We start from the raw sequence: 20,286 nt of genomic DNA on the forward strand, positions 1-20,286 counted from the left end.
GGAAACTTTGTTGTTTTTACACCTTCAATATACCTGATCATTATAGCATATTTGTAAATCAGTCACTGGCTAATTACAAATTTTATGAATAAAAAGTGTAACAGTTACTAATATTTAATACTTGAAAGAATACATTCTCATAACAAGTAACAATTTGAAAATATACTTTTGTGTAATAATACCAGAATCAGATTACTACCCAGGAATTTCATAAGGTCCCAACAGAAATTTTTGTTTAGAAAACATCACCTCTGGGTCCTGTTTTTGACAGCTGAGACTGATTTCCATTCTAAAACGTGTTTTGTAAGGAACTCACATTCACCTGTGTTCTGTCAAAATTAGAATATCCAATCAAAAATCTTAAACATATGTTGTTTCACAAAATGCATGCTATGCATCCAGCCCACCTAATATGTCTTCATTTAACACTTTAGAGCCTAGTGGTAATTACATATGCCACCTGCTTTAGAAATCAGCAACTCTGCATTTTGGCCACAGAACAAAAAGAAACTATTTCTATAAACAGCATCAGCCAGTTGATCTTTGTAATGGTGAACTGATGAAGAAGTGAATTTTTAAATATTGTTATCACCAGCTTGTTTCCAAAGTTTCTTTTTCTTCCTCAGTGCTACAGCCCAACAGATGGAACATGGAAAAGATGAGGCAATATCCTAACTAACTAGCCCACTATAAAAATTTAGAATAAAATGTCAGAAACTGCCAAAGTAAGAATTTTAAAAGAAGTTCTGAAATTTTACTGCACTTCTTGATGTTCTGACACGCTACCTCTTACACTATTCAAAGGATCATGTTCCAGTCCAGTGGCAAAAAGTTTCAACAGGTTAGACAACACAACAAAACGCCATCTATTAAAACCTGTACCTGGCAAGATCAGTCTTAATTTAAGAATAAATAAAAATAACATAAATGAGATTCTCTTTACACAAAAAAATAATAATTTAAATTCATTTACAAATATATTCTTACATTCTCCATACAGATTAAGTAGATTATATTGGGATATCATTTTGACCCCAATTGGACAATTAAATAAAATTTAAATGATAAATGTAACAATATTTCTAACACATTCAATATGCACATAATATAGAAAATTACATTAAGAAAGGCATTAACAGTATTTTGGTATAATGATGATTAGACCAGAATACACTAAGAGAGGACCAAATATTACTATAAGCAAGGAATCATATATACTGACACAACTGAACAAAGTAACCGTAGATGAGCGTCTGGAGATAAATTTCACAAGTGACTATAGTCTTTCACTGACAATGGCCACAGTCATTACATTAATTAGACTTGGGGAAATTAAAAGTTCTTTCCTAACAGAGCCCTGAGAAAACAATCAAGCATATGGCATCAGATAACTATGGTTCCACTTTGAAGACTATATCATGAAATTAGGTATTCCATATCAAGAATGCCTTTTAAACACACCAAGTCTTTCAACTCTTGAACCATGGTTATAGCACACTTTTACATCTATAACATTTCAGGATCTCACAGTGATGCATATGAAAATTACACCTTTCTGGGGTACTGAGCTGTAGTCTTGTAGTTGACTGATGTTTCAGAGGTGCAATTCATCTCTGGCATCAGGTCAATAAGTAAGCCACACACAGAAAAAAAGCAGACTAACCCAGGTCAAAACCGAGTTTCATATTGTGTCTCCCCCCTTGCCCCAGGCTGTGGTCACCCCTACTCTCCAATTGGCTCCCATGCTCTGTCTGTCCTTACCTTGATCCTCGCCCCCTTATCCATTGGTTCAGCCAAGTTTCAACCTAGTCCAGCCTCTTCCCATTCTACCAACTACTTTTTTGTGAGCAGCTTATTGATTGCCCTGATGATGGAGGCAGTAGGCACTTCTGAAACATCAATTACCTTCCACAAGACTACATGGCACAACATCCCAGAAGGCTGTCACCTTCACTTTTATGTCCTCAAAGTTGGAAGTCTGTAAATGTATCAACATATATTAACAATTTATTATTATTTGATATATTGATACACATAGTACATTCTCAGAGAAAAAATATAACAAAGAACCAGTTTTATGATACACAAAAATGTGAAGGGAACGGTAGTAGGTAATGCACACTAAATAAACCACTACATAGATGTTCTAATATAAATGTGCATAAACATAACATTTCCTCTTCCAATTTTATGATTCTGATTTCACAGGCTTTGACTCATCTCTCATTTCTTATTTCAATATATATAGCACAATGAAGATTAATATGGTATCTAATGACTATGGCCATGGCAGCATAAGTAACTGGATCATGATGAGTATGGCCACAGTATCTCATAAAAACACTGTCATGCACAAATGCTCATAGTTATGTCACTAATTACAACCATGAAGATATTTCAGAAATCACCAGTTCTCAAAACAATCAACAGACCAAGGGGGAGCCATTGTCTGCAGCAAACAGCTTGATGCTTGCTGGATTCCAATACAGCCCGGAAGACTGACACACCAAAGACCACACATACGGGATAAAAAAGTCCTCTGGTTCATCTTCTTCCACATACCTGAATTTCAGGTCTGGGAATTTCTACAATAAACCAAAAAATCCTATTAGCTGTAAATTCTTTGACAGAAATGTTCATAAATAATACACATAATGATAAGTCACCATCTAGTTGTATCAGAAGCTGGACACTTAAAACATGTTTTAAAAGCAACATGGTGTTTCATTCCACCAGCTATCAACAAGGCTGTTAATTCTATACCAGCCATCATTTGGAAATTTCACTTGTACCACTATATTTCTGGAAGCATACAACATTTATAAGGCACATCAATTATCTTATAATATAAAATTAGTGATTCGTCATCATCGCCAAACAATGATGTCATCAAACAAATGACGCTTCACAACGACGAGATCACCAACTACCAAGACAGTCACATGATCACTGCTCCAGAAGCAGCACATCACATTCTTGAAAATGAAGATTTGACCGACAGTTGGTCTTCGAACAGCGACGTAAAGAACTAAAACATCAGACCTATTCAAGAAATGAAGAAAAGTGAAAGAAGCAATAAGATGGAAATACTGAATGATGTATGATAGATGTTGCATTTTGAAATGTACATCAGATGTAAGACTATTAGTTACAATCTAATGACTACAAAAATACAGAACTGGATAAACTGTGTACAAGTACGGTAGTAACAGTAAGAACAATATAAGAAGCATAAAGCTGATTTCCAAAGCCATTATTGAATCTGTTGATATTTTAAAATTTTTATTCATTTATGAATATAAGACAGCCCCATGCTTCAGAATGAAAATAACATAAAGTAAAATAACTCATCTTATTGGTGAGAAATTTCAAAGAATCACCTTCAGCCTCTCCTTAGGCCATTGAAGGGCCCCATGCTGGACAGTGGCCAGGACCTCAGCCACACTCAAGTCCTTCTGAACTTGGTCCAGCCTGCTGGAGAAGTACAGGATCACCTACACACATCATCACTACCTTCAGATGGATGCTATGATATGCAGGCACACACATACCAAGACTCATAACCACACACACACACAGATTGTGACCACATATTTTATGCCATAATGAAAGTTCCAGGTTTATTTCATTATGCTTATCAACTGCATTGGTTATATGTGTAAAATAAGAAATTATATAATTTTGTGAATGATGAACTGCTAAGGAGTAGAAAGAGAAACACTCATAGCTTTTGCCCATAAACCATGAAAGACCCTAATCCATATTGCTAGCATCTGCTCCGAGAATTTAAAGTAATACATAGATGACATCTCCAATTACAGTGAAACCTCTATCCATTGTTCCCCAAACTATCGTTTTCCCGGATGCATCACCTGTTTTGTTCAGTCCCTGATATGTCCTATATAAAATAATGTTACATTTTCTCGCTTCTATCATTCCTTGAACTCATCTCATTTACTTCTAGCCCACCTGTCTACTAGCCTCTAGTAAAACTTCTGTGTCCTCTTTATTATATTTACATAGTCACCCATTAAATTGCAAACCCTCCTGCCTAGCTTGGACTTAATTACACTTTAAAAGTCAAAACTTTATTTTTCAGAGCTAAATCTAAAACAGAGGCAATTCTTTCTGTGCTGCATGTTTCATTAATATCTGTCAAGAAATCAGATATCAGTGAATACCTTCCCCAAGCTCTGCTTAATCATAAAAACATGATTGGTGTTGCAGCAGGAACTGTCAAACTTACAGCACCAATGTTCTGCACAATGTCCTGGAAAGCAGGGTGGGTGTGAAATGGCTCAAACACATGTTTCTTGTACAGAAGCGTGTATACCAAATTAGGGTTGTGTGCCAGCTGGTGACTCAAGCATGAGTTGATTATCTCCAAGACCATGCGCAGAACCTCTTCCAAGACACCAAGGTCCTGAACCTTGAATCACATATTACTTTTATCACTACAAAAAAATTAACACTTGAATTGTAATTTAGTGAGTTATGTCTCAAATTTAAATATATAAATATTTAAAATAACATAATATTATGTTCCCTATCGAGTACTCGATAGGGAACATAATATGATATTTTAAATCTTTTAATCTTTAAATTTTATTGTGATTGACGGTTATTTAAAATATTTATATATTTTAATACTATTCACAATATGACGCATCTACAATACCTTATCAAATTTAAATATTAAATTACTATTTACTGTGCAGAGTTGTATATAACTGAAGTGGACCTGACAGCCAATTTCAAGGCACACTTTCATTCCTGCAGTGTTTGCAATTGGTACTGAAAAATGTGTGCATATATTTGGAACTACTTATGACAAAATATTCTTTGTAAAACAAACAAAATAAAATAAACTGACAAATCTGACAGTGTTATAATTTTACATATGAAAAAATCCCATGTTTCAAATGCAAAGATTTGTTCCTATAAACATGAAAAACGGTAGATTAACAGATATCAAATCTATTTAATAAATCGTGTAGTTTTCTTTAGTCAAGAAAAAGCTTCCTCTGGTCTTGTGTTTGTCTTTTAAAAACTTTTACAAAGGAAACCAATATATGGTTGGTGTATGACTGGTCTTGTATTCTCAATTATAACCTCAATTTCTTTGCTTATGAAAGTGTTATACATCTACACTTAGAGCAACTGTTTATATGTCTTTTTCTGCACATTTCTATGTTTTATGCTCCCACCTCAAGCCTCTCTAAAACAACATTCAAAGATATATGACTGATGCCTGAAGCATAACACTGGACTGTGCCATTCTACATTTGTTTGACTGTGTAGTGGTTTTAGTAAAGAACTGCATTCATGAGGTTCAACTCTTAAATGTCCCCTGACTGCATAGCAAGGGGCATTTTAACCCTTCCAAAATAATGTTTTTGTGTAGGTGAAATATTTCTGTAAAAAATAATATTACTATAAAACACATACAAAGATGTTGAAGATGACTAAAACTAGAATATAAGTCATGAAAGTGGAGTTTTAGCTTATGATGACACATTGCGAGCAAACATCTGAGTCACAACATGATGCAAAAATTTTAACATAAAATTCCATTTGCAAAATCAACACATCTCATTGATTTCATAACTGAATGCCTGACTGATTAACTGACTTCACTGAGTAGAGTCCTTGATAGTCACATTCTCTGCCTTTTATGGAACATGAATTTTTAATTACCATGTTCACAAGAGCCCACCCCTTATTCTGAGACCCTATAACACCCTGTTTTGTAAAACACACTTAAACTTAACCACATCTGCAGAGCACAGTGGCTTGCCACCTTGCCTCACCAAGTCTGATGGTTTCTCTGTGTCCTCCATATTGACAACTGTGACATGGGCTGACCCTACTGCGTCCTGCTGTTGAATTTGATCAGCAAGGCGATTATGTTTCTTTGCAAGAGTCTCAAACAGGCTAACTAAACGCTGACTCACATATGGATGCAGTGATCGGAACTGACTTGACATGTTGGCAAGTGCAGCCAGGCAATTTGTGTGAAGATACTTATCCTGCAAAAGCAACATTCATTAATACTACAGCTGTGATGTTTTAAAATGATGAAGTAAACAGTCAATAAATTCTTCTTGGTCTACAAGTTGTGTGAGTTTAGAATTAGACTTTTTTGTTTAAGAAAGTCATGAATGAATGAGTGACAAGTGATGCAAATATGGAGCGGTAATTTATACATGAAGAGACCAATATGTGATCAGAACAGAGGATGGTGTTACATGTCTTCATTCCAAAGTGTTGCTTAACCCAATAAAATGTTCTGCTTACAATTACAAGATTGCAGCTGTGCAGGGTAAAACCTTTATCCCTACAAAAGGTAAATTCACTCCTTGTGTCTGAGCACTAAAATACAATAATAAAAATTTTAAGAATACACTAGTCTCTCACGGCATAACAGAAGCATACAAGTCTCATGTTAACTGAAACTAATGCAGGTAGGCCCTTCCTAATTAATTTTTATGGGTCTTTGGCCACTTTGTACAGTAAGTGTTTTGTTCATGAACACATCTCTAATAGATTTTGTTTGGAAAGCAACAACCTAAATACTCTAAAACTAAAGGCACATTCCTTGAAGTCAAAATACAAAGCAAGGCTCTCCCAATCATTCTGAAAACATTACACACAAAATACAAGAATATCATCTGGCAGGGCAAATGTGTAAAATTTGTGTGGTTTTATATAAACTGATTACATGTAGTAGCTTGGACACATCAAGTTTCACTTACTCTCATCTTCAGCATATTGTACTGAATGGTGCGGATCACCACAAGTACCAGCAGACCACCCAATGAGATCTCGGAGATTGAGCGTTCTGTGTACCAGGTCACCCCCTTCAGCATCTGTATAGAACAGTATATACTATAAATTCATGTTTATCAGAGCCAGATTAATTGCAGAATGCACAAATGTTCTCTCTGAAAATGTGACAAAGATGTACTTGGGAAAAATAAAAACTGAAAAAAATATTAAGGTGACACTGAATTTAGAAAATACTGACTGCCAAACAGTACAAAAGTTTATTTTCCAGTTTCCTACCTCAACAAGACTGCAAAGGCACATTTCAGTGCAGAATACATAAACCTTCTGAATATGTTCATACCTAACACATTGTTTGTGAAATCCATATTCAGTGCAGCAGCAAAGTTATGGTGTAACCAACACAAACAAAACATCTTCTTTAGTCAAAAAGTACTGCCAATAAATGACCCATTCCAACCTCAAGATTGTAACCATCTAGCAGTTTTTATGACAAATTTCTAGGTCTTCATCTTCCCACAGGTCTGAAGTCAATTTATTTATTTAAAGTTTAAGTAATAACACTGTCAGTAGCTCAGATTACATAGTGTCAAATGACAGGATTATTAACAAATGATAAACTGGAAAGGATGTCGAAGGAAGCAGTCACTGTCTGTCTGGAGGAACGAAGAGAAACCAAAGAAATCCAGGCCAAGATTTGTACCCAGGAACTCCTGAATACTACGCATAGGTGCTATTACTGAGCTGGTAGTCTATAAGTTGTTTTAAGTGTCCAACTTTTTCTTTCTTCCAACACAAATAAATAAAAAAACTCACATTCACATACACATGTGTGCACACTCACTCTTACATGCCATGTTAATATCTCACATGAGGTAACTTGCCATTTCATGTACAGTCTTATTGAAGAGGTCATCCTCGCTTAGAATGAGCAAGATGATAAGAGACATATATATATGATGAGAATTGCTATCTGGAGCATGGTACAGAGTCTTCAGTACAGGCACCACCTGCAACACATAATGTATCATTGGTACACAAAGCTGAACTTTCTATTAAATGTAACTTCACAACTGTGGAAGAAAAATTTAAAGTTGTAACAGAAGGTGTATATACAAGGTAATAACTAAAAATCAAATGTTAAAAAGAATGTGTCTTAAAATCGATGAAATATGGTATTTGGTTTGGAACATCTTTAGAACTGACTACTTGTCCTATTTCAGTCATGCACAACTTCCTGTTCCCTTGTAAAGTGCTCTTTCCAAGCCAATTCTCTATCAATTTGATAAATTCTTGAAATCTTACCAACAGTTCTATGTCAGAGCGGGACATGATATACGTCTTGACATGTCGGTTGCGGTGAACCAGGAGGTACAGCAGCAATGTAGTCTGGTCTGAGCTTGGGACATTGCAGAGTGTTGTATACAAACGGCCCAGGTCCAGTTTAAATGTAGCAGCTGCCCTAGTTGGTGTTGCTTCATTGCATGGGTCTGCAGGACAATGATGTGTGAAATGTATCTTCAAGACATGAAATTCAACTTTATATAGTGAGCCAGGGTAGTTCAGTCAGTATAGTGACTGGCAACGGACTGGAAGACCAGGGTTCAGTCCCCAATGGGGGCAGAGGATCTTTCCTCTAGCCTCTTGCATCCAGACTAGCTCTAGGGCCACCCAGCCTATCCAATGGGTACCGGGGTCCTTTCCAAGGGCGTGATGCTGACCTCTCACTCCCATCTAGTGCGGAGGTTAGGAATGAGTTGGAGCTATACCTTCCACTCCCCCCCAAGCGCCTTTATGGCATACAGCGGGACAGCTTTACTTACATATATGAACCTAATTTAAATGATAGATGGATATGGCCACATTCTGGGTTGTTTTGCCATTTAGTCTGGTAGAAGTTTACTGACATTTCAGAGGTGCTTGCTGCCTCCATCATTAGGGCCCTGATCATACACCTGATGATGAGAGGGACCTTTCAATAATATGTGGTGCACTATGAGCCAGTTTCTACAAAACCTGCTTAGTTATGAACTGAAACTTCGTAGCCCTGAATATCTCATGTTATGCAGAAATCTGTTTCTTGGAAGTGTAGGAGATCTGTTGATATTATGTAGAAGCTTTTGCCTATATTAAATATAATTTTACAAATAAAATGTCAAAAGGTATAGCTTTATTTTCCAAACTGTACGAACTGATAGATATCAATGCAATTTTTAAGTAGCAGGTATGGTTTCTTACAGATGTAAACATACTGAAGGAGACTGCATTAGCAAACTCTGATTTGCAGATTCTGAATCTTAAAAAGTGCATGTAAGGATGATAAGTAAGTAAACCAAAAACTAAATTTAAAGAATTTAAAGTTTATTTATGCAGACACAGGATTTCACACCAATAAAAATTACGAAGAGTTAAAGAAATCTGTGCACGTTATAAATATCATAATCAAGTGGTTAACCCATTACCTCATTCTCACAATTGCTTATAATCATGTCACTTTCAAATGACAACCCCATGCTAGATCAGAAACCCCCCCCCCCCCCCCCCCCCCCCCAGCTATAAACTCTGCTGGCATACATACATAACAACAGACAAAAATGTTGATTATTAGTACAAACATAAAATTTAGTGCAGATTACAGGTACTCTCTCCAAATTTGATATAAAGTTTCATAGCTTATGATGTTGATAGCTGAGACATTCACCTTATGCATTTTTCAGACACACAAATACATACAACATCCTTGTGCTATGACAATAAAATGTTGTAAAATGGACTTCAATGAGCTACCTTGTGAATTGGAACAGGAGAAGAGAGCCTGTCTGTATGGGTTGTGGAGGTTCTTGTCACTAGTGCAGTGGTTTGCTAGCACAAGTACCAACAGCAGCGCCTGGTTTGACAGTGGTGATTCTGAAACCTCATTAGGCTTCACCACAGTCACATTGTCAGATGATACTGGAGAAGCAGACGCAATGCCACGAGTCATGCCAAATGTCAGCATGTTCCATAGTTCCGCTGCACACAATATCACAGTACCATTACATATGTTTTAATTCAATAGCCCTCAAAGTCCTATCCAAAGACGTGCTGGTATTTAGGATACGCAAACTGCAAAATATCAATAACATATTAAATCTGAAAAGATTATGCTGCACATCTAAATCTAGCATAGTATATTAATAATAGATAATATTATTGTTTTAATTTACAAAAGAGTATCTGATACTAAATAAACCAATTTTAGATGCTTAAAATATCTTGCAAGAAAATAATTTCTTAAAGACATCTATATGCTTGCCTACTGGATGAATGAGAGGAAGGAAGGAAGATGGAAGGACGGATGGATGGATACCAGAAGAAATGTTTATTTTGCAAACTTTTGCTGTTAGAAACCTCTGGACTCAAATTCTGAGGAATCTGCAGTGATGAAAATAGGAGAAATATTTTCAGATTGAAGAACTTAACATGAAAGACCTGGTTCCTCATTCAGCTCTGTGTGTAGGTTTTTCTGCACAGACTGAAGCCTTCACTTCTGCCAAAGGTAAAACTATAAGAAAGCGAGTATATCACATTAAACTTCAGGTCCCCTATGCCAATCATCATGTTCAAAATCCCTCTATCAATGGGTATAATGGAATCTGCACCATGGGTGCCTTCACCTCAGAAATGAATTATAGATTCCCAAGGTCAGCAGAGGCCACTTAATGTGAAGGTAGGCTACATATAGTTCAAAGTATATTGTTAGTCACTATAAATACAACTCGACTTTTATAAATATATGAAATCAAACCCAAAATATTTGAAGTGATAAGCAGCAATCATTTTGAGATGTTATGAATGGAGAGAACTGGTCATTATTGACTTATAAGAGAATACACAAACAAAACTTTTTTATATTTGTTTATGAAAGGATATCAGTATGCATTAAATTTTATCTTGATGGAAATCAACAATTTTAATAGGTTATGGAAAATACAGAGCAGACAGTATTCAGGACTGGTTCTTCTCAAATTATAAATGAATGTAAAAAATATATATATACACACCTGCACACAAACATGTACATATGAACACATATATGCACATGCACGCAAACGCGTCCACACACACACAATTTTCTTGTTGTAAATTCATTAAAACACTAATACTATGAAAAACAGTCTTATTACCAACATACAGGCCAAACCAATCACTACACTTCCCCCTGCAGAACTCCTGTACAGGCCTGGAGGTGCCTTGTCTTGGCTGATAAAGTGTTGGAGGAGGGTTTTGACAAGCAGTGGAGCATGTATCGAGTAGCGACCCTGCATCAAACTCCTGAAACATAGTACAGACTCAATATTCAATAAACCTCCATTTCTTTGATCAACTCTTGAAATTAAGTATGGACTCAAATTTCCAATAAAAATACACAAAAAATCAACTCCTGAAACGAAGGAAGGGCTCAAATTATCAGTGAAAATTGATCGTAAAATCAACAACTAAAATAAAGGACTGAAATTTTCAGTGGAAATACATAATACAATAAACTCTTGTAACACACACAGTACGGATTCCAATGTTCAGTGAAACTCCATGACACATTCAATGGCAAGTATGAAAATAATGGACTGGTACAGGTCCACAGTGATATCACTGGCATGAGTGTCACAATGAGCTCAGTTTATGCGGACTAGAAGCCATACTGTTAATATGTCTGGGTGACCTGTGATAACATGACTGCGGTATCAATGAAATTAGTCAATGTGAGATTTGAAGCTTTCATGGTAGTGAAAATGTGAACTTTGGGTTATGACACCAGGTGGCTACTGACATTTCAGAGGGACCTAGAGGTACATATTTGTGAGAAAACATGGGCAGACTGTTTCCCATTTTTAAACAAGTCTAAACATCATGAAGGATGTTTTGGCATGAACCATCTGTCTGACAGTATAATATTCTAATTTGTATGGTGCATTTTTCTTTTGCTTTCAGCACAACTACAGAACTGTTCATATTCCAATTCCAACACACAATTCTCTAGTTCTCTCCTAAAATTCAACACTACATCCATGTTGCAGACCAAGAACAACATTTCATTAGGAGAAAGCCTGTCAGAGTTACGTGCTAGGAACTAGTATCTCTAGAATAGCTGATAAGGTCTGAGAATCCTGGAAATAAACACCTAACAAAGTTATGATGACCCTATAACAGGCCCAGCAAGCCAATAGGTCATTTTAAGTCTGCTTTCAACAAAGAACCTAGACACAGTGGAGAAGCTCAACTGTTAGACAATCCACATAAAGTGGAAATGTCTTAGAAGAGTCTTCTGATTAGCTAAGACAACTTACCTGTAAATGCAGGACTTCGAGGCAGGTTGTTGTGAGAACATCTGCACAGACAGCAGCACTAGCAGGCAGTTGATAGCCTCTAGGTGTAATGGGTAAGTGAAGTCTCTAAAGTATAACAACAGAACTTCAGTATTAACCAATGGGAAAAGAAAGGAATAGATGCAAAGATCTACTCAACAAGTTGTTCCTCACAACACTGTCACAAAAACAATTTTAAGGTAATACCCTGATATATGCCTAAACTGACAGAGCAAACTAACAAAAGTCCTCAATTTGATGTCTGAATCAGGATTATAACCTGGAACTCCCTAAATAAAAATCAGAAATGCTAAACATTGCAACATGGCAATTAGACCTCCAAAACTGATGTCCTTTATTAATATCACTAAAGGTACTGTTACAGATAGTTTTAATATCAAACAACCTACTTATGAAGTTACCTATGGAAATGTGAAAACTTATTCCTGCAGCATCTGACTGGTTAAATGTCTATGCATTACCAAATAGCAAAAAAACTAAACTTTAGTCCAAAACAAAGAATAATCTTCTCCATTTGCTTTAACATTCAACTTTTCTCTCTGAAATGTGAAAATACATTTGTGTTTGTTTTCAAATTGCAGCAGTCTAGTATAATTTTTTTTTTAAATTTGTAAGTAAATGTCACATGCTTCTGGAATTTTCATGCTTATAGGTGTAACTCTGACAGTTTTGATAAAGATTCACAATTTCAAGCGGCTACAACATTGTATAAAAGTTTGTTTTAATACAGTCATTCCTCCTTTAAAGCATGTTTTCATAACATAAATTGGGCATAATATAACTGATTTAAGAGAGAAAGCTGTTTTCACAACATGGCTGCATGTTGGATATAACACAATCAAAACAAAACAAATAAAGAAATTCAGAGAAGTAAACCATAAATGCAGGTATGAAAACTTATTATGCAAGCATTCAAATTAATATGACTAATTACTAATGAAAATTATATTCATGATTGTGGATCCAAACTCCATACCCCTAACCTTCTAATTCCAATCGAACCAATGGTTTCCATACCACAACATACACAGTGCTTTGCACGAATGCAACTATTTGCATTATAGGAGAAATGGCTATAATGCTGAATATCTGATTGGTGTGTAGGAAATGAATTTCATCTGTATTTATGAGTGTACATAAAAATCTAAACATTATGATAATTTCAGACTTTTATCTTAAAATTATGTTCTCTTAGCAAAGCAATGAAAAATAATGGACAGCAAAAGGGTTAATAAGAAAGACATATACTTCCACTACCCTATAGATACACAAGAATTGTTGCAACCCTTTAAAGCCCCCTGATAACTGTATGTCCCACTTGCTTCAACAGTCAATAACTCTTCATGATGTATTTATTGATTGTATATGATTCTCACTATAAACAGTAATAATATCCTTAAACAATATGACCCAGTTTATCTTTGTGATGGTGAATTGTTGTTTTCTTTGTGGTATGGACTGAATTATTAAATATTACAAAAAACTGAACTAACTTGAGAGGAACATCAACCACTATCTCTATCAAGGAGTCCAGAAAAAGGTCCAGCTGGTTCACATTCTCATCATCACGACGTGTACCTACAACAGAATTACATGTTACTACTCTTTGTGCACACTAAAGGGAAGATAGGAGTACATAATCATCAAAAACTTTAGATCAAATAAAAAAACTTTGCCTGAAATGTAGCCTTCAGTTTTCTGTTTTTGTCTGGGAAAAGTATAATCTTGCTTTTTGACACAACTTAGATGTGTTTGATATAACTGTCACGTGAGGGATCCAAAAACAATTTATAAAAACATCCACTGATGGATAATCTACAGCAGGAGTTCAAAACTCACAGCCTGCTAGCCCATACACATGTTATAATACTGCATCACCCTAAACTTTTTCACCAAAATGTGGTTTTAAATAAATTCTTTAATTAAAAAATGTAATCAAAAAACTCCATTTCCTGTCATTATGTATGAGGGCCACCAAGTGACTATGTACAATTCACAGATTTGAGTACTCTCATCAGACCTTACAACAAAAGTATGTTCTTTTAAGTACTAATTTATATTTTCCTATCATTGCTGATTGATAAATTTCTAATGTAATCATAACCTACAAAGTTAAAACCCTTCATACCATGTAGTAGTATAGTACAGAAGTTGCATAAACCAACAATTTTTACCATTAATGTTAGCTATTTATTTCCTTCCCTGCCAATGCATTTTGGCTTCATGAATCCACCAACAGTTTCTATACATTACATACTTGGTTCAATACAGAAGTCAAAAAGTATATTACATCATATGATTTTCATGGAGGTGGGGTTGAAGATGGCTGTCTTCTGGGTTGTTGCGCCGTGTAGTCTGGTAGAAGTTTACCGACATTTCAGATCTCCTTGCTGCCTCCATCATCACGGCTTACACGTCACTCTGATGATGGAGGCATCAAGGACCTATGAAACGTCAGTAAATTTCTACCAGACTACATGGCACAACAACCTAGAAGACAGCCATCGTCAATAAAAAATGTACTTAAGCTGACAAAACTCCAACCATAGCCAAAATATCCAAACTACAACATAAGAGAAAAACAACCAATATTTCAGTAACAAGTGAAGGAAAATGTGATCACTTATTATAACAGTAGGTACTAAAGCTATTGGCAATGTACCATCAGGCTGTCGGGCTGGGCAAGCCTCAAACTGGCGTACCAAATCTTCTTCTTTCAAGTTCTCCACAAAGAATTTGGTGATACAACGAAGTATAAATAGTGCATTGTAAGTCTGCCAACAGAACATGTTACTGAAACAATAAAATGAAGTTGGTGATTTGAAACTGGAATGAAAAAAACATTCTAAATTACAATCTGTGGACCTGTTTGTTATTAGGAACAATGGCCAATGATGTATATTAGCTTGACACTAATAATCGTCCATAACATATAGACTAGCAAGCTGGTTTATTAAAATATGGAGCAAACACATGACATGATAGAAAAAGGCCACAGCCACAGAGGTCTGCATGGGCCCCACATATTTAATATTTAGAGCATCAATATTTCAAAAACCCAAAAGAAACTTGAAAATTCATCAGAATGTAAAATCTTACTTGTCAGTTAACAGTCTTTCTTGTTTGTCACTTTTCACACACTCAGTTCACTGTCCTTTCACTAGAACAATATGTTTCAGTCCAATGTGGCCATCATCAGGTTCATTTCCTTGAGTTTGTGTCACTGCACTGGAGATCATATTTTCTCCTCCTAATGTCAAGAAATAGTGACCAAAGCATGTTGTTATACTAAACGGACAGCGAACTGAGTGTTTGAAAAGTTATAAACAAGAAAAACCAAGAATGAACATAACATATAGAATGCTACACTACAGACTTACTTGTCAGTCTGTGCTGAGGCAAGCAGCTCTGAGGCTCGACTCAGGAAAACATGAAGCAGTGAGCCAAAGTTACCAGACTGCAGATTGTTTGCAAGTAACTGGCGACATGTTGCATCAATTCGCTCGTCTAATGCATGATGTTCTGAACTATAACAGTAGCCAAAACAGAGTCACAAATGATCCTTACAAAAATATGTCTGAACATGCCAGTTCACACTGTGAACAGTGAAAAGAATTTTGCCTCACTTATTTAACAAAAATGGTACCACCAAATATTTCCTTGATTACTAGGAGCCTTTGTGAAAGTCAAATTAAGAACAATGTTTAAATTGCTTTTCACTCAACTAAGAAAAATTTAATATTGGAAAATGTTCCTTCTTCCATGATCATAACTGAAGCATGCAGGCTTGCTCCCTATTGGTGATATTTATGGTTTATTTAAAAATGCTCTCAATAGCTCAAATTACAGTTTCCATCCCTTACCACATAATTCACACACTAAAAACAAGTTAATTCTATGTGATGTTCCACCTTAATACTCACGTACACTGCAAAGTTTAAAGTTTATTCTGCTCATTACTTTGGATGTATCCAGAATCAATAGCATTAATACATATTTATCTATTATCTGCTTATATAGTTTAGATTCAAATATATGTAAAGTGGACTGGAGTACATTCTACTCATGCTTTCTGCCAAAAAATATAGAGTTAATAACTGCATATGTGATCGTTCTGAGTCCATGTTCAAGACTGGCATATACACACACACACACATTGAAGTATGAAGATGACCTTCAACACTTCATTGTAGTTAACATTTGTCAAACCAAACTGGCAACATAGCTTGGTCCTCTGCTTTTTCTCATATATATCAATGATCTGCCCCAACCATCAACTCTCAATCTAAACCTACACTCTTTGCTGATGATACTAATATTATAATTTCACATCCAGAAATTGACCGTTTTCAAAATTTCATAAACGATGGCTTTGCTAGATTGAACAAATGGATTAAAGCCAATAAACTCTCAATAAATTTTGACAAAACAAATTTCATGAAATTTTGTACTAACAACAGAACTTGTATAAATCTAAATATAGGGTATGATGATAAAATAATCAAGGAAATAGAAACAACTAAATTTCTTGGCCTACAAATTGACAAGAAAATTCAACTGGAAAACGCATATTCAATATGTTATCCATAAACTAAGCTTGGCATGTTTTGATATGAGGACAGTTGCAGTACTCGTGAAAACAAAAACTTTAAAACTAGTTTATTTTGCTTATTCAATTCCATCATGTCATATGGAATCATTTTCTGGGGAAATTCAACAGACACCAAAAAAAGTATTTTACATTCAAAAGAGGATCATTAGAATAATTCCAGGCACTAAAAGGAAAGGCTCTTGTAGGGAATTATTTAAGAAGTTTAATATTCTTCCACTACTCAGTGAATTCTTGCTCTCACTATTATCATTTGTAGTGGATAACATGGAAAAATTTCAAACAAATTCGGATATCTACAATATAAGAACGAGAAACAGATACAACCTTCATGTGCCAAATTTTAATCTCAGTAAATATCAAAAGTTTAAATCACGATAAAAAATGTTTAAGCTAGCGTTAAAAGAGTATCTCTTACCTCACTCCTTCTACTCAGTAGAAGAATTTACATCACCCAAAAAGTCTCAACTATTGTAAATACATGTAAGTAATAATTGTGATGGTTTCTCATCATAATTATTTTGCTGTAATACTATAGTTTCAAAAATCTGTAAAAAGCTGTTATAACTATGTATTTATATTTGTACTAGAAACAAGTATTGTATTTGTGCTATGACCTGTTCTACATCCTTGGCTTAGGCCTATGAAGAATGTAAATAAAATAAATTCAATTCTATTCTATCCAAAAGCATGATATTAAAAATTTGAATTAAAAGAAATTATAACCTACAAAGCTTTAGCTCATAACATGGATATAAAAGTAAAACTGGAGTTCATATTTGTACCTTGTTGCTGGGGGTGTGAAAGAAATTGATAAAAATCTATTCCAGAATGGATTATTTGGTGATATATGTTCTTTCCTGGTAAATTTTTGGAGATATTCGTTGGAAGCAAGGTCGCCGTGTTGACTTGCAGAAGTTCCCATTCTTTCGTAAGCATTCAATTCCGCCTGCATGTAAATGTTAAACACATATAACCTAAACATAACCTCTTCATGCGAGAAATTATTTGCTGGAACCTACTGCCAAACATGGATATGGAATAAAATAAATTTATTTTCGAATGACCTTCTTTCCTCTACAAAGCAGCTGAAATAATGAAGCAAAATGCAAACTTCAAACACTAACTTCACTTGCCACGCACAAACAACATCACTCTTCCACATCGCATGATATTCTCTATCTTAACTTAAAGCAGGTGACAAAGATCCTAAACGGCAAAGAAAGTTTATCAACGTCACAATCTTCCTCTTCTTCATCACAAGATTTAGGCTGATTACACCCTCAGACAATACAACAGATTAGACCAATCCCAAGCTACACAAACTATTCAGCCTTAAACGTGATATTAAATCCCATTTTCCTCGAAATTTGGTCTTGAAAACTCTTCTGAGCAACAACCTAGTCTGACATCTTCGTTTTCCCAAATCACTCTGTATGCCGTCATATTGATAAAGCACTGTTCATCAAATTTTAATATTTTAATTTCATTCTAAACGTCACTTAGCACCATTTGCAGTTTAAATGTTGTGACTTTTTTTCTACAGGATTAGCTGATTTTTGGATACAGGTTTGATAAACAAATCTTTTTATCACTCAGATGTCACTTGTAGGGAGATACCAACATTTCAAAGAAACATACTGCCACCATCTGCAATTCTGTTCTTCTGAAACACTGGTATCTACCTATATGTCCACACCGCATAGCAACCCAAAAGACTAAGACATGATTATGCTGTTCTTCTGGATCTTGGCACCATGTAGACTCATTTAGTAGAGACCAACATTTTAAATAAACGTACTATCTCCAACTTGGACATCTTCACTGCACAAAAACCATCCAAAAGAATGTTATAAAATCCCATCCTTTGTCATTTTACAAAGTTTTAAACCCATTTAATTGTGTAAAAAAATATGCACAAATCATCTGATGCATGGTTCAAAGAGATATTTAATGCCTGTGACAGTTTCCTTCTCAAACAGCCAAGTCTATGCTGAAAATACTCATGCACAAATGCATTGTTACCAGTCATACAAATGCTTCAGTGCATCCTGGGGGTGTGGCTTGAACACCTTTAGTTTTGTTACTTCATTTGAAATATGAAAAGTTTAATAACTGTCAAGGGAATTTTCAATACTGTAAATTAATCCTTTTTATAGTCTGAAAGATAGAATAAATATTCTCCACTCCCCCATTATCAGTAAATCTTACAAGTATTCTCTGTGGTATGAAGCAGTAACATCAACATTAGCATTTTTTAGAATTGTACGAGAGATTAAAATGTCAGACATTCCCCATCCATCCTGTGCCTTTTATACACAAAATGTGTTCCTAAAGAAAGAATGCTAGTCGTTTTCATTACAAGCTTGCAACACTTCCTATTGTTAAGTTTTTTGTGATTGTTTATTAATAAGAAAAGAATTTTACACCATATTAAGTTTAATATGAAATTTTTACATATAGATGCCTGCTATAAAGTTTCTACAATTTCATACCATGCAAAGTCCAAGGAATTAAGTTCATTTCTTCTCTTATTCTTATAGCGTTATAACCCTGTGTGGGTCTTAGCTTGTTTGATGAACTTTTTCCATTCTGTCGTATCATTCACAATTCTTCTCCACCCCCTTACTCCCATCCTCCTCCACATCGTCTATCCATCGTTTCCATGGTCTCCCTCTCATCCTTCTTCCCATCGGTCTCCATTCCATCACTCTTCTAGTTACCCTGTTTCCTTCCATTCTTGCAACATGGCCAAGCCAGGCTAACCTTTTGCTTTTGATCAGCCTCACAATATCTGCTCCCCGTATGATACAATCTAGTTCATGATTCATCCTAATTCTCCAGGAGCCATCACTATTCTGTATTGGACCACAGATTTTCCGTAATATTTTGCGTTCAAATATTCTAAGTTGTTGCTCATCAAAGCTAGTTAATGTCCAGGCTTCACATCCATATGTGACTACTGGTCTTATCAGAACTTTATAGATTCTCAGTTTAAGTTCCCTCCCCAGTATTTTAGCCTTCATTAAATTCTGATAGGCATAATAACATCTATACTCCCATATATTTGATTTGGTTATTTTATTTATTAATAGTTTATTTAATGATACTTTCAATACCTCCAGTTATGTAGCATCAAATGACAGGATTAGTAAATAATGAATTGGAAAGGATGTGAAAGGAAACTGTCATGGTCTAATTTAAGGTACTGTCTTGCATTAAAAAATTGACAGTGGAACCATGGTTCCGGAGAATCTGACGTAAATACGTCTTTGTAATGTAATGTAATGTAATAATTCTTATATAAGATAAGTACTTGTGATATTCTAAAACGTTTTAACCAGCACAAAATTATCTAGTCTACGACGCACTTCTACAAGCTATTCACAGCTCAGCTCTTTCCGCAATAATGAAAGCGGATTGTTGACGGCAGTAATGTAACACAACAATGCCGAGTAAAGCGATGATGTAACAATTAGTTTCTTAGGTAACATAACCATTGTTTTCAGTCCATATTTACACATT

The 20,286-nt window shown here is 35.2% G+C and overlaps 1 protein-coding gene across 4 annotated transcripts; it reads right to left on the reverse strand.

Moving 5' to 3' along the window:
- Positions 1-958: 958 nt before the first annotated feature.
- On the reverse strand, positions 959-20,023 carry LOC110828343 (dymeclin). Of its 4 annotated transcripts, none has more exons than XM_087360871.1 (15): positions 19,881-20,023; positions 17,547-17,710; positions 15,533-15,679; positions 14,815-14,945; positions 13,646-13,730; positions 12,114-12,218; positions 10,961-11,100; positions 9,574-9,798; positions 8,092-8,276; positions 7,671-7,796; positions 6,756-6,869; positions 5,811-6,029; positions 4,247-4,429; positions 3,381-3,494; positions 959-2,585 (listed from the first exon to the last, which is right to left on the reverse strand). In XM_087360871.1, the coding sequence occupies exons 2-15, from the start codon at positions 17,684-17,686 to the stop codon at positions 2,424-2,426; spliced, it is 2,076 nt and encodes a 691-aa protein (XP_087216997.1). In that variant the 5' UTR covers positions 17,687-17,710; positions 19,881-20,023; the 3' UTR covers positions 959-2,423. The 4 variants fall into 4 exon arrangements, with proteins under 4 accessions (XP_087216997.1, XP_087216996.1, XP_087216995.1 ...); XM_087360870.1 differs by lacking the exon at positions 19,881-20,023 and adding an exon at positions 17,889-18,385; XM_087360869.1 differs by lacking the exon at positions 19,881-20,023 and adding an exon at positions 17,829-18,384.
- Positions 20,024-20,286: the final 263 nt, after the last annotated feature.

The sequence above is a fragment of the Zootermopsis nevadensis genome, unplaced genomic scaffold (assembly GCF_977971745.1).
Source record: "Zootermopsis nevadensis isolate Lab colony 2312 unplaced genomic scaffold, Znev_1.0 Znev_ptg000050l, whole genome shotgun sequence".
Classification (NCBI taxonomy): Eukaryota; Metazoa; Arthropoda; class Insecta; order Blattodea; family Termopsidae; genus Zootermopsis; species Zootermopsis nevadensis.

Bases quoted from the DNA above. Each gene is read 5' to 3' on its own strand.
- LOC110828343 (XM_087360868.1), bottom strand. From the start codon at position 17,746: ATGTTTAGGTTATATGTGTTTAACATTTACATGCAGGCGGAATTGAAT. The intron at 8,277-9,573 runs GTAGCTCATTGA...ATTGTCCTGCAG, and splicing joins CTCCTGTTCCAATTCACAAG to ACCCATGCAATGAAGCAACA. The intron at 6,870-7,670 runs GCAAGTTACCTC...TGTTCTATACAG, and splicing joins ATAAGACTGTACATGAAATG to ATGCTGAAGGGGGTGACCTG.